This window comes from Delphinus delphis, chromosome 10 (genome assembly GCF_949987515.2).
Source record: "Delphinus delphis chromosome 10, mDelDel1.2, whole genome shotgun sequence".
Taxonomy (NCBI): domain Eukaryota; kingdom Metazoa; phylum Chordata; class Mammalia; order Artiodactyla; family Delphinidae; genus Delphinus; species Delphinus delphis.
Window position 1 is genome coordinate 102,325,880 of NC_082692.2, and position 27,069 is coordinate 102,352,948.

The window sequence follows — 27,069 nt, forward strand, 5'->3', positions numbered from 1 at the left end:
TATACTCTATGACTCCTCTTATATGAGGTCCCTGGAGCAGTCAACTTCACAGAGACAGAAAGTAGAATGGTGGCTGCCAGGGACCCAGGGGAGGGGAAAATGGAGAGGTATTGTTTAATGGGTACAGAGTTCCATCTTTTTGTAAAATGAAGACTTCCGGAGATTGCTTACACAACAGTGTGAACGTACTTAACGCCACTGAAATATTAACGCCACTTAAAAATATTAAGATGCTGAGTTCTACATTACCATTATTAAACTAAAAGAAAAATTTTACACATACGTGGTACGTGTTTCATATTAAATGAGCAATGAAATATGAGCAATGAGCCGCAGAAAGGGAGGCTGATGCCTCTGAAAGGCCCTGGAAGACGCTCCGAAGAGGTGCCTGTGAGCTGAACAGTGCAGGTGGCTGTGAGCAAGGAGGCATCTCCGCAAACGGCCTGCAGACCATATCCGCATTCTCCCACTGGAGACGGGAAGCCGGGGGCCCTGAAGCCGGCAGACCTGCTGGCCCCCACTTCTCCTTGCAGGCTTCCTGTGTTAACTGTCACCCTGTGGCCACCTGCTCCTTACCCTCCGGAGAAATTCTGCCTCTGAGTGCGGTATTAGTTCCTTAACCCTGAGGTTGAAATACTGCAGAACTAGAGACCACTACTGAACGCCTGCTGTGTGCCCTGCACAAGGTGCTTTACATACATTGTCTCTAATCATTTCCACGGCGACCCTATGAAAGAGGTTTTGTGATTCTCGTCTTACTCATGAGAAGATTGAAGTCTGCGAAGGTTAGGTAACTTACTCAACGATACACAATAAGGAGCTAAATTCTTTGCATTATATGGCCTCTAAGATGATAAAAATAAAAGTAAGATCCATAGGGCAACTAGCATATTTTTGAAGCCCCTATAAGGTCCCAGAGGCAAAAATGTATCAAGCAACTCAGGGTTGCCCCCAAATAGTAAATGCTCTTTCCTGAGCACTTAGCACAGCTTAGGAACTTGACTAACTCTATCTAGTTCCATCACCAGAGCTACGGCATTATGTGTATACCACAGGCCCGAGTGGTACGTGCAAGGGTGTCCACTTGTGGTCAGTTGCTTCAGGAAGGAGGACGTTGCTCTCATGTTCAAATATGTGATTCCCAAAACCAATACCACTTCTGAAATTGCTACTACTTTATTTTTTAAACATTAAGAAGACATTTCAGGATGATTTTAAGGCAGAAATTGCTTCAGTTCCTAAGTCAATGCTGCCATTGTGTTCCATGGTACTAACCCTAAAAACACAGAAGATATACCAGCAACTGAACCTACTGAAAATATGAGTGCTTGTAGCAAAAAGGCATTTATTCATTCATTCATTCAACAAACCGGTCTTGAGCGCCTTCTGTTTGCCCGGCTCCTCCTCCCCCCCCGCAAAAACAAAAGCAAAAAGAAAAAAATCTCGCTTTCAAGACTCAGGTCGTCTCATCGGTTCGAAACCTTTGCAGCAAGTATTGATACTACAGTACTGACCTCTAAAATTTTATCCTCACAAATTCAATCTCATGAATCTATTAACCACCGTGGCTCCAGCTGAAAAAACCTACTTTTTTTAAACGTTGCCTTCTCGCTTTATGATGTGATAACCTCATAAAAAGACCTGGTGTATTTAGATCACACACTCAAATATCCCCAAACTTATTTCCCCCGCCCCTGTCCCCGTCCTCCCATCTCTGCTGCCTTCCTCACCGCCCGTTTCGGCCCTTCGGCTGGGACTCTGCCTGTGCGAGCTCGTGGGCATCTCTATCCTCGTGGATCTTTTTAAAAAACACCCAAAACCCGCCAACAATGCACATCCTCACACGTTTTTCCGCGCTTTGCTTTTTTCACTTAGTGTTTGCTGGGGTTGGGTCCACATTACTGTAGGAACCGTCTTGTGGTTTCTAGCGACAGCAGGTCACTCCTCTGAGAGGACAGACTAACTCATGTCACCTGGTTAATCCTGGTTTCGTGGTCAAGACATGAAGGTCAGCCTTCGTGTCCACGCGAGGCAGCTGAGGGCACCGGCGCCCCTCCCTAAACGGCCGAGAGGGAACCCCTAACGTGGCCGCGGGGCACTGACGGCCCAAAGCCGAGCCCGGGAAGGGCCAGGAGCCCCAAAGGCCGCCCCACCGCGGCAGAGCACGAGCGTCCTGCGCCAGCGGCCGGACCACGGGCCACGCCGCACACTCGCCTCCACTTCCGGCCACGCAGAGTGGGGGCCGCCATCTCTCACTTTCGGCCACCTACCCGACGACAAAGACATCGGGAAACTCCGCGGGAGCCGTCTTTCGCGAGGAGCCTGCTACAATCCCCGCGTGTCCCAGAAACAGGCCAGCCTCTCAGCGTGCCGTACCGCCACACAGGAAGCCGCCATGTTGTACATCTTGTACGGCAAAGCCCTCCATTTCCGGGACCGGCCGCTGACTTGACCCGTGAGGCGCGAGCCAACAAAGGTGGCGTGAGCGCCCTCTGGCGGCGGCGCCGGAGTAGCGCCGCCAGCTTTGACCTGCGGGGAATTCTGCTTCCGGGTCTCCTGGGGGTGGGGCATTGACGTGAGCTCAGAGCTGGGTCGCGGGTGGGGTGGCACCCGAGCGTGCGCAACGGCGATGGCGCGGGGCTGCGGGCTGGGATCGCGTGGGTTGAGGGTCTGCGTGGTCTGTTACCTCGCCCCCTCCTGGGAGGCCCGTGCTGTTATTACCATGTACGGGTGAGAACACGCGCCCTCCTTGCCCACTCTGCTAAACCCCGGTGAAGATGACCTGGAGATCCGTCCCCCCTTTATTTTTGTAAAGTGGGTAACATTACTTAATCGGGGGGTTATTGCGAGGATTGAGTTTTCGGATGACAGTACCTGGTTCTTAACGTCCGTTTCTTCTCCATCGGTCGTAGTGATAACAACCCCGTGCGGATGGCCCCTGGGCTGCCCTGGGTCTGCACAGGTCTCCTGGAGGATCCTCCTGGGCAGGGAGCGTTGAAGTGGTAAAGGACAGTGGGGCAGCGTGGTGCATGGGGTGGGGACATTAATGACGGGAGCTGAGGAAGCTTCTGCAGAGGGCCTCCCGCGGAGCAGACGAGGCATGAACATACCTGCTTATTTGAACGAGGCCAGCGACACGTTAGAGTGTGTCCAGGGGGTCCGTGAAGCAGACGGCAGTGGTTATGGAGACGGCCCAGGGAAGCACCATCCCCAGGCCCACCCAGAAGTTGTCCCTTATCTGTGGCTGGTGATGGGTCCCCACGGGCTGGTGTTCTGGTAGACCTGGCTATCAGCTCTCTCAGCCCTCAGGGACCTGACTGGTTGGGCAGTGCCCCGGAGGCAGCCCTGGCTCTGTCCTGGCAGCCTGGCCTCCCTTGTAGGGCTCCTGCTTGTCCTCCTTCATAGACGTCTTTGGGATTCACACTTCCAAGATGCGTAGCACTTATATTCTATGTCATAAGTGCAAATACAGTGATTTGAGGACTTTTTAGATAACTACCTGCTCTACCTGCTTCAATCCACCAATCAGACCACCTCCCATTCCATCAGGGTAGCTTCCTGTTTGGATGCATTCCAGAGCTTCAGGAGACCTCTCTTTAAAGTGCAAAAATAACCTTTGTATCTGGTATCAGTTCCCACATAGGTGATGAGTTAGCACCTTAATGGCAGCACGTGTAGTTAAGGGCAAGTCTGAGAGTTTTCATCCTGATCGTCATCACACTCCTGGGCGAGAGCCCAGGACCCAGGGAAGATGCCGTTTCTGTCCTTGGGAAATAGACAAGATTTGTGAAGCCAGGTGCGCAAATGCACAGGTATTATTGCCTTGTCGTGGAAGAAATGAAGGAAGGAAACCGCATCGTATTTTTCTGTTGAACACTGAAATTGTCAAATATCGTCCTTAATGAGTGAAATTCATGCTGGACAACACAAACCAAAGCGAACAGGAACATCAGGCCTTTGCACTTGTATCTACATAATGTGTATAATTAATGATTTATGTAGTCTTTTTTTTTTTTTTTTTTTGGCTGTGCCCCTCAGCTTGTGGGATCCTAGTTTCCTAACCAGGGATCAAACCTGGGCCCCGCAGTGAAAGCACTGAGTCCTAACCACTGGACCGCCAGGGAATTCCCTATGCAGTTGTCTTTTAAATCAGAATTTAAAAGAAAGAAAGAAAGAAAGAAAAAAAAGCCTACAAACAAAAAGTACTTTATATTGTCTTTTATATTTACCGACGTAGTTACCTTGATTGGTACTCTCCCCCCCCCCCACCCCCGCCGTTTGGAATTGAGTTACTGTCTAGTGTCATTTCATTTTAGCCTGAAAGATTCCCTTTATTATTTCTTGGAATGCAGGTCTGCTAGCAACAAATTCTCTCAATTTTTGTTTATCTGGGAATCTTCATTTCTCTTTCATTTTTATTTTATTATTATAGTGTATTACTTTAATTGACTTTTGGATGTTACACCAAGCTCCTATTCTTGGGAAAGCCCACTTGATCATGGTATATAATTCTTTTTATATGTTGCTGGATTTGGTTTGCTAATATGTTGTTGAGAATATTTGCACATATATTCGTAAAAGACATTGGTCTGGGGGCTTCCCTGGTGGCACAGTGGTTAAGAATCCGCCTACCAATGCAGGGGACACGGGTTCGAGCCCTGGTCTGGGGAAGATCCCTGCATGCCGCAAAGCAACTAAGCCCGTGTGCCAGAACTACAGAGCCTGCGCTCTAGAGCCCGTGAGCCACAACTACTGAGCCCGCGTGCCACAACTACTGAAGCCCGTGTGCCTACAGCCCATGCTCAGCAACAAGAGAAGCCACCGCAATGAGAAGCCCGCGCACCACAACAAACAGTAGCCCCCGCTAGCCGCAACTAGAGAAAGCCCGCGTGCAGCAACGAAGACCCAACGCAGCCAAAAATAAATAAAATCAATTTATCGAAAAAAACAAAAAAACCCACATTGGTCTGTAGTTTATTTTCACTGGTGATGTCTTTGGTTTTGAAATCAGGGTAATGATGGCCTCGTGGAATGAGTTCCTTCCTCCTTTTTTTTTTTTTTTTGCGGTACGCAGGCCTCTCACTGTTGTGGCCTCTCCCGCTGCGGAGCACAGGCTCCAGACACACAGGCTCAGCGGCCATGGCTCACGGCACAAGCCGCTCCGCGGTATGTGGGATCTTCCCGGACCGGGGCACGAACCCGTGTCCCCTGCATCGGCAGGCGGACTCTCAACCACTGCGCCACCAGGGAAGCCCCCTCCTCTATTTTTGAGAAGAGCCTGTGCTTCCAGAGTGGGAGGCGTTGAAGAAGCAGACACGGAGAAGCTGGGGATCAGAGCGGGACCCTGGCCAGCTCTGCAGACCGCCCAGCGCACATGAATCAGTTCTGCAGTTTTCAGGTGTAGTTGCTGCCTTCAGATTCCAGCTTCTGGGAGAGCGAGTAGTCTGGCCTAGATTGGGTCTCGTTCCCCCAGACGGAACTAATGCAAGTTCCTCAAAAGGATTGTGGAGTTCTGTGGCCCAGACTGCTCACCGTCTACAAGACATCTTCCCTCTCATTCTTCCACATCAAAAGTATGTTCCCTGTTAAAAGGATGTCTTACTGCCTCTCTTTCGGATGGGTATGCAACTTAAAGCTCAATAAATGTTTCTTGAGGGAGTGAAAGGATGAATTAATAAAGAGAATGAAAATGGCTTCATGTTTAACGGAGAATTTGGGGGCAGTACTTTTTAAGCTAAAAAGTAACATACCGTTTACTCATCATCAGCACTTCTTGTGGACAGACGCAGTCTGTGCTCCTCCTTTATCTTTGTCAGTGTTACCTCTGTGGGAGAGCGGTGGGGAGACCAGGGCGCCTTCCAGGGACCTGAGACCGGCCAGTGCACGCAAGCAGGCGCCCGGCGGGCCGCCCGTTACCATGGAGACGGGGTCCTCGCCCCTGGGCGCCGCCATCTTGGGGCGCCAGCGGGCCCAATGGGCGGCTGCGCCGTGGCGGACACGGGGTACGCGCGCGGATGGGCCACCCGCGGCCTAGCTCAGTCACGGCCATGGAGGCGCCCGCAGCTCGCCTGCTGCCGCTGCTGCTGCTGATCTGGGCCTGGGCTCCGGCGCCGGGCCGCGCCTCCACGGAGGCGCCGCCGCTGATCAACGAGGACGTGAAGCGCACTGTGGACCTGAGCAGCCACTTGGCCAAGGTGACGGCCGAGGTGGTCCTGGCGCACGCGGGCGGTAGCTCCTCGCCCCGCGTCGCCTCCTTCCTACTGGCTCTGGAGCCCGAGCTGGAGGCGCGGCTGGCGTACCTCGGCGTGCAGGTGAGCTGGGCCCGGGGACACGGGCCGGCCGGGAGGACCGGCGCCCGTCCCCGCCCCGGACACGTCAGCCCCGGCCGGCGGCGCAGGCGGCTGGGCCCGTGGCCTGCGGGGGCGCCGCGCGGTGGTGCGGCCGGAGCGCGGATTCGCCAGGGAGCTGGGCTCCGTCCAGTGCGATCGCAAATGGAGCAGCTCCCCTGCTTCCAAGTTTGGAATCGTTTGAAACCGTTGTTAATATAACGCACTTCTTACGGTTGCGAACGGCGGCTTCAAAAAATTTCCTTTTCCTTAAAGTTAGTTTAAAAACTCGTGCAAGTAATACAGTACAGAAAGGGAAAGTCCAGTTCTCTCCCTCGCCCCGACCGGTTCTCATTCTTACAGTAACGCAGTAAATGCCTCCCAACTTTGCTTCTGTTCTTCCATGCATTTCAGTGGTCATTTTTATGCCTCTCAAGGAAGCAGTGTTGGCTTTGGGAATAGAGGGAATATACGTATACAGAGGTTTGCCTTCTATTACTGTTTTCCTTAAACAGCATCCATTAAGTGATTACCCAGTTATTGGTTTGGAGAATAGTCATTCAAGTGTCGTATTTCTTCTTAGCGTACCTGACTGCTGAATTTGGAGCTATAAAGTTACCTTTATGGAGATCATGCTTCCGAAATGACTCCTGTTCCCTTATCATGCTTTGTCCATGATGAAACACGCAGTTTTACTTAAAGGTTTGTGGAAGGATGGATTAAAACTTCATTTGAATGTTCTGAATGTTAAATCCCATTCTCTTATAAAAGCAAGTTGTCATTTAGTGAGGTTGCCACAGTATAACAAGACGACAGCAGAAGCTATCTGGCCATCATGCCGGAGAGCGCTTAACTGGTGTCCTAACTGAGAATTTACCTTGTGTCGGGTATTGTGGTAGGTATTTTAAGTACATTCTCATTTAACTCTCATAAGAGCCCTTCAAGGTGTACTGTTACTGCTGGTGAGGACTGCAGTCTGGGAGGTTAAGTTGTTTAACCTACATGATGTCTTAGAATAAAGAGTCAGGTTAGTTTCTTTCACGCTTTGTGTGTGTGTGTGTGTGTTCTTCAGTGTACGACATTGCCTCTTGTGGCCTAGATGGTGTGAGGTAGGGTTCTGTTGGGGTATAAAACCTGTAGTCCCATCACCAGGTTTATTCAGAACCATTTTTTGATTTGTGGTCCAAGAGCGAGATGAGTCAAAACGGGTGTATGTGCTCCCTTGTACCCCTATCCCAATGGGAAACGTAACTGGATGATAAACTTAACCAAGAGATGTGTATTTTCCAACAACTGACTGGGAGGCTTTGGTGAGGTTGCTAGAAACTGTTTCAGTGAATTATCTTCAACGCTACATGTAGAAGTTTAGGAACTGGTAGAGGAGGCGGGGATGATTATCGACTAGGAGCCAGTGGTTCCTTGTCTTTTTACTACCAAAGACTTATCTTACTATTTTTGCTTTCATTTGGATCCTATATTTGAAATATTTTGTTTCTCTAACCTTTTATTAGATTACACATTGAATCTAGTAAATATTTAGAAGTGATAATAAATATTTCTTAAGACAAATCAACATATAACTGAACAATGAGAGTTCCTGATAAGCACAAGTATACTAGAATGTTCCCACTGTGATAGGATTCTAGTAAAAGTAGTGAAATTTGTTGTTTTTATTAGGCTGTACACCTTTGTTGAGGATGATTGTATGATAACTTTTAGGCTTTTTGAAATATGACAAATAGCTTTCTCATTATAGCTTTGTATACCCGATTGGGAATCACTGGTCCAGTCTTAAAAGGTGGTCTTAAATTTTTTTTCTTTTGGTGGAGGTTGGGTTGGCAAAGAGATCAGTGCTGTGTGTGTAAGTTTTTCCCTTAGAATCTGTTCCACAGTCTCATTCAAGATGCCTGCTCTTTCTCAGAAAGACCCTGCAGCCTGCCGGAGTTGGCATCCTTTTCCTGGTTGCACAGCTGGTTGCAATGAAGGATAAGAATAAAAGAGTGTGCCACACAGTAGCCATTGCTTTTGCCGCTGTTAACTTCTTTTGCGCAACTAAAATCAGTTTTGGTTATGCATGAGACTTTTCTTCTACAACAGTAAATAGGGACTTCCCTGGTAGTGCAGTGGTTAAGAATCCACCTGCCAGTGCAGGGGACACGGGTTCAAGCCCTGGTCCAGGAATATCCCACATGTTGCAGAGCAACTAAGCTCGTGTGCCACAACTACTGAGCCTGCGCTCTACAGTCCTTGAGCCACAACTACTGAGCCCATGCACCGCAACTACTGAAGCCCGCACCGCACACTCTGGGGCCTGTGTGCCGCAGCAAGAGAAGCCACTGCAATGAGAAGCCCGCACGCTGCAACGAAGAGTAGCCCCTGCTCGCCACAACTAGAGAAAGCCCTTGCGCAGCAATGAAGAGCCAACGCAGCCAAAATAAAAAATGAAAAAATAAAAGTAATAAACAATACTGGGACTTTTTCTATGCATAGCCATATTGGAATGTAAATGAAGAAGAAAACGTCCAGAAAGAAACCTTTCTGGCCTTTCTATTTGGAAGTGTAAACTGTGTTTGGAAGCGTAATTTTAATTTGTATGTGTGTATTTGATCATTCAGGAAAATATGATTTTCTAGAGCATATCATACAGCTTATTCAGTGCAAAAGTAGGTCTTTTGACAGTGTTCTTGTATTTCACTTGAAAAATTGTTACTGAAACCAGCAAAGTTCTGGTGGTTTGAATGTTTTAATGTGGACTTCTGCGGCAGTTAGTTAATTGTTGACTCAAAATTCAGAGACTAAAAGACAAAAAAGAATAACTTCCTTTGTCCTTTTACAGGTGAAGGGAGAGGATGAGGAAGAGAACAATCTGGAAGTACGAGAAACCAAAATTAAGGGTAAAAGGTAAGGTAACGGTCAGCATATCTGTGTCTGTCTTGCCTTGTCTGGTTGTAGGTTATCACATCAGGGCTGGAATCATAACTAGGAGAGTCGCTTAGAATGGGCCCAGCATGTTAGAGGCTGTCTCAGTTAGTAGAGTGGGTGGTAGCAGGCGACAGGCTCCCTGCATTCTGGACCCGTTTATGATGTCTTTTCTGACTCCTCGTGCTGAAACTGGACTCCCCTGAGAGTGGCAGTGTGTTTCACAACAGGAAAGTAGTTACTTCCATGCCACATCAGGTCTCTAATCTATGGGGGTAGGGATCCCCAGCCAACAGATGGGAAACCGGTGGGTGGGACCTGCGGGCTGTTTGCCTCAGCAGACACCTTCCCATCGCTGCTTGGCTACCGTCCTGTTTCCAAGGGGTAGACAGCCTTACCACACCTCCTCGCCAGCCTTCACGGCGCTGAAAGTGATGCCTTTTATTTTATTTTATTATTATTTTTTTATTTTTAAAAAATTTTGGCTGCGTTGGGTCTTTGTTGCTGCGCGGGCTTTCTCTAGTTGCGGTAAGCGGGAGCTGCTCTTCGTTGTGGTGCGCGGGCTTCTCATTGCGGTGGCTTCCCTTGTTGCGGAGCGCAGGCTCTAGGGTGCACGGGCTTCAGTAGTTGTGGCACGCGGGCTCTAGAGCGCAGGCTGAGTAGTTGTGGCACACAGGCTTAGTTACTCCGCGGCATGTGGGATCTTCCCGGACCAGGGCTCGAACCCGTGTCTCTTGTGTTGGCAGGCGGACTCTCAACCACTGTGCCACCAGGGAAACCCAACAGTGATGCTTTTTCACAGGAGGTAGACTGAGCTCTTTGAACATGAAGCCTGGGTTTGAACTTGCCGCCTTCTCTGCTCTAACCTCAGTACCTAGCAGGGGGCCTGGCACTTGTTTTTTATTTTAAAACACTTTACTAAGGATAGTTTTCAAACACACGTTAAAAAGCAGGAAGGGACTTCCCTGGTGGCGCAGCAGTTAAGAATCCGCCTGCCAATGCAGGGGACACCAGGGTTCAAGCCCTGGTCCGGGAAGATACCACATGCTGTGGAGCAACTAAGCCCGTGCGCCACAACTACTGAGCCCGCAAGCCACAACTACTGAGCCCGTGCACCACAACTACTGAAGCCCGCGCGCCTAGAGCCCGTGCTCCGCAACAAGAGAAGCCACTGCAATGAGAAGCCTGCACACCGCAACGAAGAGTAGCCCCCGCTCGCTGCAACTAGAGAAAGCCCGCGTGCAGCAACAAAGACCCAACCCAGCCAAACATAAAATAAATAAAATAAATAAATAAACGCCAAATAAATAAATTTTTAAAAAGGCTTAAATTAATAGGTTGAAGGTGATCTCTTAGAAGTAACTGCTTTTATCTTGGTACAAAATTTTGCTGTGATTTTAAGCTGCTGTACTCTTTTCAGTTTCTTGGTCTCTCTTAATTGTTTCTCCTCATCCTTGCTGCAGCGGGAGATTCTTCACCGTCAAGCTCCCAGTCGCTCTTGATCCCGGGGCCAAGGTTTCAGTCATTGTGGAAGCCGTTTATACCCATGTGCTTCAGCCATATCCAACCCAGATCACCCAGTCGGAGAAACAGTTTGTGGTGTTTGAGGGGAACCATTATTTCTACTCTCCCTACCCGACCAAGACACAAACCATGCGTGTGAAACTCGCCTCCCGAAACGTGGAGAGCTACACCAAGTTGGGGAACCCCACGCGCTCCGAGGACCTCCTGGATTACGGACCTTTCCGCGATGTCCCTGCCTATAGTCAGGTGGGCCCTTGTGGAGTCCAGGCCACCCCTGTCTGCTTCAGGGACATATCTCCTGCGGGGGTGACTACGTGTTGAGGGGCTTGGGTGGGAATCCAAAGCACCATGTCAGATCATCCCCAGAGTTTTAACCTGCCGAGAAGTGACTCCATGGGGCTCACTGTCCTCATTCTGGGAGTTCAGATAGAGGCTGGGGCTTGAGGAGGGCTTTCTAAAGGAGGTGGGAGTTGGGGGAGCAGGAAACCAGGCATTCTGGGCAGAGGCGATGGAGGGACAAAGGCGCGGGGGTGGGAAAACCTGAGCTGTGCTGGCCCTGGTGGCTGGGGTTAGCTGCTGGTGGTGTTGCTGAGCCTAGGGCGTGAGCCTTAAAGGCAGAGGGAGTGATGAAGGCGTAAAAAAGATGTTGTTATTATGGGACGTTTCAAACACACGGAAGTATGGAGTATCGTAAACGGACAGCCATCTGTCGCTGAGATTCAGTGGTTGTCAGGCTATTGCTACAATGCTTCAGCCGTCCTTTCTCTATCTTTTCTTTGCTCTGTACTCTCAGGATAGAGTTTTTGAAGTACAAGTTTTCAAATCAAAGCATATAAACATTTAAAAATCTCTTGCTGTACTGCCAAATGCTTTTTCAGAAAATTTAGCCAGTGTATTACGGCACCAGCACTATGGAACTGCCAGTTTCCCCATAGCCGTGCCGGTATTGGCATTAAATGCTGTTAACTACAATTATAATAAAATAGCAAAACAAAATAACCTTATCTTGTCTACTTCTTGGACTTTTGGGAAAGAAAGATGTTTTTCTGGTTCTTTTGGCCTTTAACTTTTTCTTTTTCTTCCATTTTTAAGGAGATTAAATTGACATACAGCCCTGAGTAAGTTCAAGGTGTACAGCGTCGTGATTTGACTTATATCATGAAGTGATGATCGCAGGAGCTAGTGCACGTGCATCATCTCATACAGATACAAAATTAAAGAAATAGACACTGTTCAGGCCTCGGCTCCAGTTTTGGGTGCTTCATATATAAATTATATGGAACGAGGGGCCGTGAAATTAAAATAAAAAAAAATTAAGGAAATAGAAAAAAAATTTTTCCTGTGATAAGAACTCTTAGGATTTACTCTCTTAGCTTTCATATGGAATGTACAGCAGTGCTAATTATATTTATCACGTTGTATGTCACTTCCCTAGTGCTTATTTATGTTACAGCTGGAAGTTTGGACCTTTTGACCACCTTCCTCCAATTCTCCCTCCGTCCCGCCTCTGCCTCTCGGGGCCACAAATCTGATCTCTTTCTCTATGAGTTTGTTTGTTTGGTTTTTGGTTTTCGAAGTGTAATTGACCTACAACACTATGTTAGTTCCTGTTATACAATATATTGATTCAGTATTTCTGTACATTTCAAAACGATCGCCACCATAAGTGCAGTTAGGATATGTCACCATACAAAGATATTACGTAGTTATTGACTTCGCCACACTGTACATTTCATACTTGTCTCATTTATTTTGCAACTGGAAGGTTGTACCTCTTAATGTGCCTCACCTATTTCTCTCCCTCCCTGACCCCCCTCTCCCCTCTGGCAACCACCTGTTTGTTCTCTATATCTATAACTCTGTTTCTATTTTGTTCATTTGTTTTCTAGATTCCACATATAAGTGAAATCATACAGTATTTGTCTTTTTCTGATTTACTTCATTTAGCATAGTACCCTCTAGATCCATCCATGTTGTCACAAATGGCAAGATTCCATTCTTTTTTATGACTGAGTAGTGTTCCACTGTGTGTGTGTGTGTGTGTGTGTGTGTGTGTGTGTGTGTGTGTGTGTGTGTGTATCTCACATCTTCTTTATCCATTCATCTATTGATGGGCACTTAGGTTGCTTCTGTATCTTGGCTGTTGTAAATGATGCTGCTATGAACTTTGAGGTGCATATAACTTTTCTAATGAGTGTTTTTCATTTTGTTTGGATAAATACCCAGGAGTAGAATTGCTGGGTCATATGGTAGTTGTTTTTTTAATTTTTTAAGGAATCTCCATACTGTTTTCTGTTGTGGCTGCCCCAGTTTACATTCCCAGCAACAGTGCATGAGGTTTCCTTTTTCTCTACATCCTCACTAACACTTGTTATTTATTATCTTTTGATGATAGCCGTTCTGACAGACGTGAAGTGATAGTACCTCATTGTGGTTTTGATTTGCCTTTGCCTGATGATGCGTGATGTTGAGCATCTTCTCATTTGTCTGTTGGCTCTCTGAATATCTTCCTTGGAAAAATGTCTGTTCAGATCCTCTGCCCATTTGTAAATTGGGTCCTTTGTTTTTTGACGTCAGGTTGTAGGAGTTCTTTGTACAGTTTGGATGTTAATCCCCTATTGGCTGTATCATTTGCAAATATCTTCTTCCATTCAGTAGGCAACCTTTTCGTTTTGTTGGTAGTTTCCTTAGCTGTACAAAAGCTTTTTAATTTGATGTTTTTCTGGTCTTTTTGTAATTTTACTTTTAAAAAATTTTGTTATTCAGTTTATTTAAATTAAAAAGAAACAAAACAGTTCACCCATTTCTCCCACCCATGCCTCTGGCAACCACCAATCTGTATCTGTGACCAGAAAGATTTCTTAATACTAACTGCTGGGCCTCTGGGTTTTTTATTTGTAAAATTGGGGATAAGTAGTAATTACTTCGTTGTGATGTTTTGAGGATTAAATGAAATTATGTGCTTATTCAGAGCTCATAAAGAGTGCCTGATACATACATACATGTCAACTCCATAAACGTTATCTTAAAAAGTCTCTTCTGTGAACTTTTCTAGATGACTTTTCTTCAGGTTAGAACAATCCAGTAATGCTACGTGTCTCCCTCAGTTATGAGTTATTTGTTAGCTCACTGGTGAGAGGTTATGTCTTCTCTGTTAGAGCTTATATTTATTTCCTAGTTACAGTTTTTCTTTATTTACAGCTTAAGATTTTATTTTATTTTAAAACTGTAAAAATTGCTTTAAAAAATCAATTTAAAAAGCTCATTTGCAGAAATTTGGAAAATAAAAACTACAAGGAGAAAGTAGAAATAATCTGTAATTCTGTTTCCTATCTGTGTTGAGATTCTCATGTATCTCAGTTCAGGTTCTGTTCTCTTTTTCTCACATAGTCGCTATAAAATAATAAGTATAGACAATTTTGTTTGTAAAACAAATGATGTTTATGTTGGAACCTAAAACAGCTTTGTGTATTCTATCTTTCCAATTAATAATATATCGTGAATATTTCCATGTCATTACGCTAGAGACAGCACAATTTAACCATTCTGTTGCATACATTAGATGTGTCACAGTTTAACCGTCCTGGTACTGATTGTTTCCAATCAATTTGCTTTAAGCTAGTGTTGATTCCTCTGTCACCAAACTTTGAGCTGCTTGTTTCCTTCCTCTCCAGGACACTTTTAAAGTACATTCTGAGAACAACAGCCCTTTCCTGACCATCACCAGCATGACCCGAGTCATCGAGGTCTCCCACTGGGGTAACATTGCTGTGGAGGAAAACGTGGACCTGAAGCACACAGGGGCTGTGCTGAAGGGGCCTTTTTCGCGCTATGATTACCAGAGACAGCCAGATAGTGGAGTCTCCTCCATCCGTTCTTTTAAGGTATGGACTGTTGGACTTGGACATTGGGGAAAGTATGACTATCACATCTGTCCTTTCTTTTGCTTTTTGAAAGTAGCTAATTATGGACAGTCGTTGGGATTGACTGGTGTTCAGGTAGTTGAGTGACGGTGTTAGAACCAACAGAATGTTAAAAAAAAAAATTGCCTCCAGGAGTTCCCTGTCGGCCCAGTGGTTAGAACTTGGCATTTTCACTGCTGTGGCCCAGGTTCAATCCCTGGTTGGGGAACTAGCATCAAGGCCAAAAAAAAAAGCCCCCATTTATATAAGTAGGTCATGTTTTTTAAAGAAAATTTGAATAATGGAAAAAGGAAAAACAAACCCAGGCACTAGTTTTTCTGACACACTTTTATATATTTCCTTTTTCTTTTATAATGCTGTTTTTAAAAAACATTTGATCGTATTGCATATACTGTTTGCATATACAGTTTTGTATCTTTTTCTGTCTTATAAATGAAATCCTAGAAGCATTTTCACGTACTTAAGTATTACAGAAGCGCTCACTGTGCAAACAGAGGCATTACATTTTCCTCTCAATTATCAAAATTTGCTTACAGATTTGGAAATAAATAATTAAAAATAAGTAAAGATTTTAAAAAATTAGTTAAAAATATTAGGTGGAGAAACCCCTTTCATAAGTAAACCATAAACCACCTAGCGATTTCATGTGATTTCCTCCGTCTTTAGTTTGCTCGCCTGCAAAATAACTTAGATTATTTTTACCTTTGTATTAAGTCTTTAGCATCTGCAAAGGTATTTATGAGTCTGTTACTTACTGTTTAGAAGAGTTTGGCTATTTACTGACGTTGATTGAGAAGCAGATGAGGTATCTAGATATTCTGGAGCCTTTGGGGGGAAGTTAGACTTTGCTCAGGTTGTTCACAGTTTGGAGACTATTAAGCAGTGATGTGGTGAAGAGCTTGGTGCAGGAAGTCTCTTCTGGACTTAGGATCGCTTCCTCTGCGTCGGTTTCTGGAGTCTTCAGAAGGCATGCTCACTCTCTTGCAGACCATCCTTCCTGCTGCTGCACAGGATGTTTATTATCGGGATGAGATTGGCAATGTTTCCACGAGCCACCTTCTTATTTTGGATGACTCCGTAGAGATGGAAATCCGGCCTCGCTTTCCTCTTTTCGGCGGGTGGAAGACCCATTACATCGTCGGCTACAACCTCCCAAGCTATGAGTACCTCTATAATTTGGGTCAGTTTTCAATTGTTGGGGAGTTGAAAAGGGAAAGACTGTCTTTTTCTTTAATTTCCTGTGGGTTTGTTTTGTGTTGTGTCATATGTGTGTGTGTGTGTGTGTGTGTGTGTGTGTGTGTGTGTGTGTGTGTGTGTGATAATTGCCAGTCCTTTTAGATGGGGAGAGGGTATTCTCTTGTCATTCTTAGGAAGGCTGGGATATCAGCAACAACTTTTCATGGGTGAATAAAAATTACTGTTGTAAAAGTGATACCTGTGTATGGTAATCAATTCACATAGGACAGTAAAAAGCTGCTTCTTACCCCCAGTTCTAGCATAAGAAGGAACTGCTTAAATTCTTTAAATTTGAAATATTTAAAAAATAAAAAATTCAGAGAATAATAAACATTTTTACACAAGCACCCAGAACTATTGATCATAAACATTTTGTCATATTTCCAAGTCTTTCTTTTTAAAACCTTTTTAATGCAAAATAAAATCTAGTAAATCATACAAATGTAAAGTTCAGTAAATTATAAGAGGAGCACCTTGTAACCATCACTCAGGTCAAGAAAGTGAAATTGGCCAGCCACTCAGAAGGCCCTCATGTACCTCCTCTTTTCCCCACAACAGCGATCACCGTCCTGGCTTTTGGGAGACACTCTCTTGAATTTCTTCATCGTTCTATCACCCACTTGTATGTCTCTAGATACTCCAGTTCTGCGTTTTTCAAAAAAGTTGATTTGTCTTGTCAACCTCTAGTAATCCACAGTTTCCTCCTCCATCTGTTTTCCTCATGGTTTAGCTGTTGAAGAAGTTGACCTTATTTGTAGTGTAGCCCATGGTCTGGATTTTGCTGATTGCGGGCCAGAGTGCAGGGCAGCACATTGCTCTGTCTTCCGTATTTCTAGCCCATTAACAGCTGTCTCTGGAGCCTGATCAGACTCAGGTCGATCCTTTCAGCAAGACTCAGCTGATGTGTTCTTTCATTGAAGGCACACAGTCGGTGGTGGCTGGTGTCTCCTTTTGTGACGTTCAGGGCCTAGATTCTAGTACTTTACTTAGGAGAAAGACACGCACAAAACCAGTCACAGCTATGTCTGCTTGACCCTCCAGGAGACCAGTATGCATTGAAGATGAGGCTTGTGGACCACGTGTTTGATGAACAAGTGATAGACTCTCTGACTGTGAAAATCATCCTGCCAGAAGGGGCCAAGTGAGTCTGACCTCCCTTCCTGTCTCCCTTCCTGGTGGTGCCCTCTTGGCACCTCAGTGGGACGTTGGGTTCTAGGGCGCAGAGGAGGGGCTTCTGGTGGAGTTTAAACTGAGACATTTGACTCAGTGAGGGCACAAGATGCACTTATGAGCTATCCCAACACAGCCCTTTCTGTGACAGAGGCAGGATTCATAGCAGGCCAGAGTGATGGCCTGAGTCCGATGAGGTGACTGGCAAAAGGAAAGAACTGCAAAGTTGAGGCAGCTGGGTGGCCTTGGGCTGTGCTCCTAGGAAGGGGAGGGATAGTGGAGAGGGCTTTGTCTTGTCCTGGGCGTGTCACACCAGGTTCAGAAGGTGGGGGGGAGGGTGGTCTCAGATGGTATATCAGGTTCCATGGTTATAAACAGAGGGAGCTGTCTTTGGCCAGTTTAAGCAGAAAGGAAGGAATCTGGAAGGGTAAGGGATCTCATCAAATGTTGGCCTAAGGTGAAGAACCAGGCTTGGGAAAGGACAGAGCCACAGCGTCTCTAGGGTCTACTTGGCAGAAACCAGCTGACACTCATAGGGCCCCCTGCCCTTGGCATGGGCGACAAAACATTCTCATGCTCAGGGCTTTCTGACAGTGGGTCCGCGGTCTCAGGGGGTTGGGTGTTCCCTGTGATGGGAGGGGAGGAGAGTGGAGTAGAACTCGTGACCCTGGAAGACCCCTTGGGCCTTGGATCCTCACTGTGAACCTAGTTGGTCAGTGCAGTTTGTGTGAGGCTCAGTTTCCTCCCATTGGCATCTAGAAACATCCAAGTGGACAGTCCCTATGAGATCAGCCGAGCCCCTGATGAGCTGCACTACACCTACCTGGACACGTTTGGCCGCCCCGTGATCGTGGCCCACAAGAAAAACCTGGTGGAGCAGCACATTCAGGACATGGTGGTATGCGCTCCACAGCCCTGCCCCCCAGGCCTCCTCCCTGGACAGTGGCTGCAGGGTCAGGGACTTGCCATCCTCTCCTCCTTGCCCGGAGTGGTTTGGGCACAGCCGCCTCTGGGGGCGGGGGTGGGGCACATGGCGGGGGCAGCCCGGACAGTTGTAGGCCTGGCGAGGCCCCTTCGCCCCCAGGTTTCCGAGTCCGGGTGGACCCGTGTGTCAGCGTGTGTTCCTGGCTCCCCCCAGGTGCACTACACCTTCAACAAGGTGCTCATGCTGCAGGAGCCCCTGCTGGTGGTGGCTGCCTTCTACGTCCTGTTCTTCACCGTCATCGTCTACGTCAGGCTGGACTTCTCCATCACAAAGGTACCCAACTCGGCCGCCTGCAGTGCGTGCTTGACTCGCTTTCCCAGCGCCCGGCCGCGCGACATACACCTCTGCCTGCTCGTGGCCTCAGCTGACTGTTACCCTAGAGACCCCTCCTTTTGTTGCTGTGGTCACGGACATGCACTGTTGAAGGAGACAGGTTGCTGCTGGCGGCCAGTTCCGTGGGGAGAGGCGGTGGGCAGAGCGTGTGCCCAGAAAGGCTCGCGGGGAAGTGACTGGCAGAAGAGGTGGGGCGGGGCCTTTGCCTCAGGGAGCAGCTTGTGGGACAGCATGGCAGGCTTTTGCTGGGGCCTGTGGGTGGCAGTTGGTACGAATGAGCAAGGACGTTGGTCTGGCTGGTTCCGTAGACCAGCGAGGCTGCCCTGGGGTAGGGGTGCCACCAGGGCAGCTGCTCACCTTGTCACGCAGAAGGGCTGAGTCTAGGTTTTACTGTGACATATCCCCATTTCCTAAGCTATATTAATTTTAAAAATCCCGAGTTTTAAAATATTTCTGCATTTAGACATTTTACAAGAATAGTAAAACGAACTCTTGTGCACTCTTCACCTGGACGGAGTGGTTAACATTTGGCCTGTCGTATGTACTCTTCCTGAGCCGTTTAAGTTGCCCGCCTCCCTTGAATACTTAGGCGTGTGCACAGCCTGACCCCAAGGGCCCCGTTTCATAGAGCCAGAGCACGATGCTCGAAGTCCGGAATGTGACGTTGCTCTAATAACAACCAGCACCCAGTCCAGGCTCAAATTTTGCTGATCGCCCCAAGGGTAACTTCTATAGCCATTCTTTTTCATACTTCAGAATTCAGTTGATGATGCATTGCATTTAGTTGTCATATTTCCTTAGTCTGCTTTAATCTGGGACATTCCTCGGCCTTGTGTGTACGTTAGGTTTCTTATGTTTCTCCTTGAAAATGCAGATTATGCATTTTTGGCAAGAACATTATGAAGTGGTGCTGTGTCTGCAGTGCATCACGTCGGGAGGTACCTGATGTCATTTGGTCCGGGGTTGGTGATACTGACTCTCCTTGGTTGAGTTGGTGCCTTTCTTGGTTTATTCACTGTAACGTTACTATTTTTCTTTGCAATTAATACATAATCTGTTTGGGGCTATATAAATATCATATATATTCACCCATTAGTTACAGTATTTATTACTAATTCTTATCTGAATCTGATAGTTGTGGTGGCTGAAAAACTATGGTGCCTTTTACCTTACTAGGTGGTTTTCTACTATAAGGAAAAGCTTTTCTTGTTGGTTGGTTGGTTCATTATTCGTTTGGATTCATGTGTTATTTTACTGGATTACTGTCCACTGTGCCGTTCCTTTTGATGCTCAAGTGTCCCAGGTTTGACTGTCTTTCCGTCTACATCGTATTTTTGTGCACTTCCTTATTGTAGCGTGCAGCAGTACGTTTCCGGCATATCTTGTACTTTCTCCGAGGAGCTCCGGTTCCTTTCAGTGCAGAATGGTACCTGGAGACCATGATCTGGGAGCTGGTTGTGATCACTGCTCTTGGAGCATCTCTGCTCCTCAGCCCTTTCAGCAGACAGAGCCGGGAGATAAATACATGTGGTATTTGAAATATGAGTTATTCCAGTCTAACCCCGCAGGGTTCTTTGCCTGGATCCCAACATCAGTGTGTTTGTTTATTTGCTGAAGTCTATAAACAAAACAAAACAGTTCCACAGTTGCTGCACTCATACCACTACAAACACCAAACCTGCCAGTAGAGCGCCAGGTTTCTTGGCAGTTCTTTTTGTCTTTATTTTTTAAAATAAATTTATTTATTTATTTATTTTTGGCTGCATTGGTTCTTCGTTGCTGCGTCCAGGCTTTCTCTAGTTGCGGCGAGTGGGGGCTACTCTTCGTTGCGGTGCGTGGGCTTCTCGTTGCGGTGGTTTCTCTTGTTGTGGAGCACGGGCTCGAGGCTCCTGGGCTTCAGTAGTTGTGGCACACGGGATCAGTCGTTGTGGCTCGCAGGCTCTAGAGTGTGGGCTCAGTAGTTGTGGTGCACGGGCTTAGTTGCTCCGTGGCATGCGGGATCTTCCGGTATCGGGGATCGAACCCATGTCCCCTGCATTGGCAGGCGGATTCTCAACCACTGTGCCACTAGGGAAGCCCTCTTTTTGTCTTTAGATTGAGACCATAGTGTCAGAGTCTGTGATCCCAAGGTAGTTGCTCTGTTCTTCTTTCCCTGGTTACTCATTTGAAAGGTATTAGGTTCATTGATGCTTGAATTTTATTCTGGTTTCTTCCTCCATCATTGGTAATATTTAATGTTGGTTGTGATACCGTAAAACACTAACAAAGTTCTAAATTGAGAACTTGAAAATGGTGTGGTTTCCTCCACCCTGTCCCACCCTGCCTTGTAGGGAACAATTTCATCAGTCCCCTAGGTAGCCTTTCTGATTTGTTTATTTTGCAAAAATAGGCAGATATTTAATTCTTATTTTCTTCTTTTGTACACAAAAGGTAGCAACAGCATATCTATTTTTCACTGCTTTTTTCACTTAACTAACGTATCCTGAAAATCACTCGTATCAGTTCATAGAGAGCTTTCTTCCTTGTTATTTTTTTATAGCTGCAGAGGACTCTCTTGCATGGATAAGTCATAGTTTATTCAACTGATTTCCTGTGTATACATCTCTACTTTAAAGCTTTGATAATTTACTGAGGAAAAAAAAACTAATTGTGGGCCAAATCGACCTTCTGCAGGCCAGAGTCAGCCTTTGAGCATGCCCGGTTAGGGCTTCTGCAGTAGCCCACTGGTTAGGGATTCTGGAGAGTACATGGGGCTGCGTCTGAAGGGCCTTGGCTGGCTAAGGAGCTTGGGCTTCATCCTTTAGGTCCTGGAAACACGTCCTGGAAGTCTTCCCCGGCCTGAGATGGAATTTCTCCTCCCTCAGCACCTCATACCCCTCTCACGGTGCACCCTGGCATTCGTATCCCTTTTATACCAGTGTGTCTGTCCTGCTGGACTTGGATGTGAACGTCTGCTTCATCTTCCTGTCCCCTGTCCTGCCCATTGCTGAACCGTTCCAGGGTCAGTGTCGGCAAGAGTGTGATTCTCTGACTTTCCAAGATGGTGGCTTTTCTCGTTTGTGTGCTAGTGGTGGGTGCTCCTTGGGAGGAGAAGGTCGCAGTGGGCTCAGGGCTGGATGTCATCACACACGGTGTCTCTCCCCCAGGATCCGGCTGCAGAAGCCAGGATGAAGGTGGCCTGCATCACAGAGCAGGTCTTGACCCTGGTCAACAAGAGACTAGGTCTCTACCGTCACTTTGATGAGACAGTCAATAGGTACAAACAGTCCCGGGACGTGTCCACCCTCAACAGTGGCAAGAAGAGCCTGGAAACGGAGCACAAGGCCTTGGCCTCTGAGGTGGCGCTGCTGCAGTCCAGGCTGAAGACGGAGGGCTCCGACCTGTGCGACAGAGTAAGTGCCTGCCATCGCCGTGTCACCCGGCTCCTTCCTGCCTCGCCCAGCGTGGCCTTGCTCGCCGCTGGCCTGTGGGGTGGGTGCGCCCAGTTATGGCCGCGTCGCGTGGTGCCGACCCTTGGGGTGGAACGAGATTTGGGCTCTTGGTTGTGAGCTGGATTTGGAGGAAGTGCTGCTGGCCTCCACAGCACTGGTGTTGAGAGCAGCTGCTTCCTCTCCTGGAGGCCAGACTGGACAAGGCTCCAGATTGCTCGGGCTGCAGGGAGAAGCACCCAGACTTAGAATTGTGGGTTTGACTCCAGGCTCTGATTCAGACTTTCTGAACCTGAGCAGGTTACCTAACTTGTGTGCCTCAGTTTCCTCATCTCTAAAATGGGGGAGCTGTTAATCCTTACTGAGCTCACAGCGGTCATGTGAAATGAGCTAGTGCATGTGAAGCGCTGGGAACCCTGCCTAGGATGTGCTGCATGAGTTCTTGGTGCCTGTAAATGAGGCTGAAAGCCCCCGGGGTGCCCCTCTCCACACGCCCCCACCCACTCCTGCTCCGTCTCTGCACCCCTCTGTGAAACCACATATCCGTGTGCTTAAGTATTTATCGTGCGTCAGCTCCTGAGGGTGCGATGCCTCATCTGTCGTCACTGCTGTTTTCCAGTGTAGCGTCGTGCCTGGCTTCATGGCTCACAAGTGTTTGTTGAGTGTTGAATCAATGTGGCTATAAAAGGCCTCAGCCTGACACCCAGTTGGTGATAACAGGAGTCGCCCGCCCGCGGCCGTTGGCCCTCTGCCCGACCAAATCCCTGGCCAAGTTTGGCCGTGGGAGGGAAGAGAACGAACGTTCACTGAGTGCCTGCATGTGTCCAGCACTGTGCCGGGGGGTGTCGGTGTTTCCACACTTGGTCCGTACAGTCTCTCCGCATCTGGGGCCGGGGGTGGTGAAGGGACTGGCTCACAGGGGCCAGAGCTTGTGGGAACAGGCCTTACAGGGGGTGAAGCTGGCCTCTCCCTCCACAGCAGCCCTTCTGCCCTGGGCGGCGGGGGTGGGGGGGGGTGTCTGTGGGGCGGGGCCGCGGAGGACACTCGAGCCCTGCCCTGCTCTTGCCTCGGCCAGGTGAGCGAAATGCAGAAACTGGACGCGCAGGTCAAGGAGCTGGTACTGAAGTCGGCAGTGGAGGCCGAGCGGCTGGTGGCTGGCAAGCTCAAGAAAGACACGTACATCGAGAACGAGAAGCTCATCTCGGGAAAGCGACAGGAGCTGGTCACCAAGATCGACCACATCCTGGATGCCCTGTAGCCCTGCACTTCCAGAGGGCAGGGGGGGAGTGGTGAACATCAAGGCCAGCAAATGCTGGCTTCTGTATTTTGCAAAAGGCCTTCAAGGAAGAAAGAAGCCAGGCTCTGCCTCAGGCAATACAAGAAGTTTTTGTCCCTAAAATGTTCCTTTAAAAAAAAAACAAAAAAACTTAAATGTTTTTAAAAACAAAATATTTTTGTGTTTTGAACAAAGAAATTTTTGAGTTGGTTTTGTTTGTTCTGAAGCCTAGGATATTCTTTCCACCTGTAAGCCCCTTGTTTTATGCCCTTCTAATTCCTGATGTTTGGGTATTTTACAGGCGTGTGTGTATGTTTTTTAAAGCATGTGTGACCAAATGAAAATAAAGCTGGAACGGTGAACATCTGTTCTGTTCTGTTGAACGCCTCTCATAACTTATTTCTTAACTTTGGGGATAGTACTTTTATCAAGTGCTTTTTATCCATTAAATAATGGATTCGCTCCTGAGAGCAAGTCTGCATGGCAAGTACTGGTTACATTTTACATGTTAGAACACTGACGCCACAAAGGTAAAGTGGCCTAGGTAAGGTCCCAGAACAGAGTGGTGGGGTGTCACAGTGCTTGTGTCATGGGCTCTTCTGGGCACTAAGGAAACAATGAGCAGGGCAGAGATGGCTCTTGTGGAGAACAGTCACGTGATCAACACAGACTCATAGTCACAAACTGATAGAACCCTGTAAGGAAGAGGGACAGGGTCCTCTGATGGTAAATACAGAAGAGCACTGGATGGGGAAAGTTTCCCTGAGAAAGTGGCATAGCATGTGCCAAGGCCCTGGGGCTTGAGGACCTGAAGGGAGTCCAGAGAGTGGGGTACAAAGTGTATGACACAGGGCTGCAGAGCTGGAAGAGCCCAGACAAGACAGGGCTTTACAGGTCGGCCCAGGCTTTTGGCTTGACCCTAAAGTCAAGGGAAGACCGAGCCGTGTATGAGAGACACGCTTAGCTTTGATTTTGGCTGAGAACGAACTGAAGGCTATAAGTAGATGTGGGAGAAGGCCTGCCAGCCTGCTGTAACCCAGGCAGAAGATGAAGGCGTGGGCCAGGGTGGTGATGTAGGGACACGGATGGACTGGAGAGACTTATGTGGGGGAATCGGCTGCTGAGTGATCAACTCCCTCCACTCCACTCTCCTCCCCGCCTAGGGTGGACGCCTTAGCCTCACCTAGTGAAGTCCTGCTCGTTCTTCAGGAAACAGCTTAGGTACTGCCCCCGGGAAGCCTTCCACGCCCTCTGGGACCCATCCTGTCGTGCTCTCTTGTGGTACCCTGTAGCCGTCCTCCACATCTTCCAGCGCTGTCGGAACGCGCGTGATCACTGGACCAGCCCTGATGAGGCAGAGGTCTCGCCTGATACGCTCACCCTCGTGTTATCAGCTAGATGTTCAAATCAGCGTGTGATACCCAGCTGGTGCCTTCCATCTTGGTGGGGAGGGTGGCAGGATGGCTGTGCCATTCACCTAATGTGGGGAAGTCTGCACGAGGCCAGTTTTGAGGAAGACGATGATGAATTCTGTTTCAGACCTGGTGAGGGGGTGTGTGTGCCTGAGCCGCCCGGTGGGACCGTCCGTGGGAGCTGGATATTCGGCGTGGAGACGGCTGCGGAAACGGCGAGCTGGAGGCTGCGGGTCCACTGCCGGGGAAAGGTGTGGGGTGGTGGAGACCCAGGACTGAGTATTAGGGCCCCAGGGTGCCGCGGCCGCCTGGAGCACGACGCTGCGCGGGTGCGGCAAGGGAGCGCAGGACCGCGTGGACTCGGGCAGTGTGTGTCTCGGGTCTACCAAGAGGAGGCTGTGGGGTTTCGGAGCGGGTCGTTGAGGTGGTGACTGCAGAACTGCGTGGCTGGGCGGTGGGGACGGGCGCGGGACCGCGGGGAGGCTTCCCGGTGCAACTGACAGGTTGAGGATGGACGGGTTCAGGTGTGTTAACTGCCGTCGCGGAGTGTCCGGTGGGAGTGGGAGGCTGAAGAGGAAATGATGGAGGACAGTGTAAGGGCTTGAGGCGGGGGGCGGGGGGCGGGGAGGGTACGGAAGACGCTCGCTCCAGAGCGGGGCTGCACGACTCCAGGTCCCACCGGCACTGTGGTGTCGGGGAGCCTGGGAGACCGACGGGCGGTGTTCGGTTAGCCCTCGGGAGGGAACAGGTGACGGTACCTCGCGGCCGCTCCCTCGGCCTTAATGCTGGCTCCTCCGAAGAGCTTCTGGCCGCGCCGGGTCCTCGGGTTCCGCTCTCGAGGCCGCAGGCGGGGCTGCGCTCGGCCGCGGCCCCGGGCTGCAGGGCGGGCTCCCCTGGGGCGGGGGCCGCCTCGGCCGGCTGTTAGGCAGCTTCTCCTCCAGCCTCCCCGCCCGCCTAGTTCGGGTAAATCCCTCACTTCGGAGCAGGGAAGGGAAGAACCGCGGTTAGAAACCGAGGGTCGTGCCGGCGGGCGCCCTCTGCTGGGCCGGCGGGCCGCGCGCAAGCCGGGGAGCAAGCTGCGTGGCGCCCTCGCGACTCCCGGAAACCCGCCGACACTACACGGGCTGCGCCGGGTGCGCAGGCGCGGAGGGCCCGCCGCGGAGACGCGGCTAGGGGAGCCGCGCATGCGCAAGGCCGCACCCCTGGTGAAGCCGAGGGCTCTAGCGGTGGTGCCACCTAGGGGCGGGAGCCGGGAGTCGCTGCCCGGCCTGGACCAGACTTGCGCTGGGCCGGCAGGAGCCCGGGCCTCGTCCATCACCCCAGTGGGACCCGGGCTAGGCCTGCGCGCCCGCTGCCCCAGCTCCGCGCATCCCCAGCTCTGGGGCGCGGGCCCCCCTGTTCCTACCTGGTCCTGGATTCCCTAGTGGCCAGCGGGGCCTGGTTCCCCCTCCTAAGCCCCGGGGCGAGGGTGGACTGGCCTGGCCCGTGGTGCACGGCGAGGTGCCCCAGACACAGACACGTTCACTGGTCGAGGACCAGCCTCCTCCCTGGGCCCACAGTGGGGAGTGGGCGCTCCTGGGCCACGTGCGGTCTAGGCACCCAGGCCAGCCTGCTATCCAGCCCATCACCCGACCCCACCGTCCAGCCCATCACCCGACCCCGCCGTCCAGCCCATCATCCGACCCCGCTGTCCACCTCGTTTTCCAGCCCCGCTGTCCAGCCCCATCGTCCAGCCTGCCTCCTCCACGGATGGGCCTCGAGCTGCCCACGGCCGCGGGGGGTCAGAGGGAGGAAAAGGTGGCTGAAGAAGAGGGCCGTGTGTCAGTCTCCCTCTCCATTTGTCTTGGAGGCTGACATGGAGAAACCCCAGAGGGCCAAGTGCGCCCTCACAGTTTCACCACAAGTATCCTGGCCGGGCGTCTGGCGCCGAGCTGATAGTGCAGCCCGGCCGCAGCCCCGCCGGAAGCGCTGCCAGCGGTTGGGGCCGCGGCCCAGACAGGAAAGGCCCCCGCGCCCGGCCCGCGGCCTCACTACGCCGGCTGCTTCCCCGACGGCGGGGCCAGACCGGAGCCCAGTGGCCGGGGACCGGGACCCGGACCTGGGGACCCACCTGTCACCTGCCTGGAGGTGACACGGAGGGAAGATGGAGCCTGCAGCCTGGGCCTGACCTAAGCCAGTGGAAGGGCGTCCTCTCCCTCCCATGGCCGAGCCCTCCTGGTGCCCCCCACCCAGCTGTTTACATTCCCATCGTCCCTGCCGTCGCTGGTTCCATGGTCACTGTGACAGGCCCAGAACCAACTGCAGGGAAACAGAAGTGAACAGAAGGCCACGGTATTGGCCGTGGGGAAGAGCAGGCCGAATGGGACACAGTTAAGAGGAGTGGTCAGAGGGCCTGGAGGAGTTGCAGGTGGGGATGGTGGGGAGGGAGGAGCCCAGACTCCAGCCCCCTTTTTGCCTTTCCTTCAGGAGGTGAAATCCAGAAAGGTATGTTTTAAGATGAGAAAGACAGGAGCCCCTTTCAATGCTGGAGGGAAGGA

At 49.7% G+C, this 27,069-nt stretch overlaps 2 protein-coding genes and 1 long non-coding RNA gene across 3 annotated transcripts in view; 2 read left to right on the plus strand and 1 right to left on the minus strand.

Moving 5' to 3' along the window:
* Window positions 1-2,390, minus strand: part of RAB7A (RAB7A, member RAS oncogene family) — a 94,467-nt gene extending 92,077 nt beyond the window's left edge. The window contains exon 1 of the mRNA XM_060023161.1: window positions 2,271-2,390. The gene's annotated coding sequence lies outside the window, so the exon portion shown is untranslated. The remainder of the gene's footprint in view (window positions 1-2,270) is intronic.
* A 191-nt stretch (window positions 2,391-2,581) lies between these two features.
* Window positions 2,582-5,705, plus strand: LOC132432565 (uncharacterized). The gene is made up of 3 exons (XR_009520939.1): window positions 2,582-2,814; window positions 2,913-3,002; window positions 4,641-5,705. It is a non-coding gene; the product is annotated as an uncharacterized lncRNA (long non-coding RNA).
* A 275-nt stretch (window positions 5,706-5,980) lies between these two features.
* On the plus strand, window positions 5,981-23,486 carry RPN1 (ribophorin I). Its single transcript, XM_060023157.1, has 10 exons — window positions 5,981-6,311; window positions 9,163-9,227; window positions 10,709-11,015; window positions 14,444-14,653; window positions 15,680-15,872; window positions 16,970-17,069; window positions 17,858-17,996; window positions 18,237-18,356; window positions 21,563-21,808; window positions 22,920-23,486. The coding sequence occupies exons 1-10, from the start codon at window positions 6,015-6,017 to the stop codon at window positions 23,100-23,102; spliced, it is 1,860 nt and encodes a 619-aa protein (XP_059879140.1). The 5' UTR covers window positions 5,981-6,014; the 3' UTR covers window positions 23,103-23,486.
* The last annotated feature ends 3,583 nt before the right edge of the window (window positions 23,487-27,069 follow it).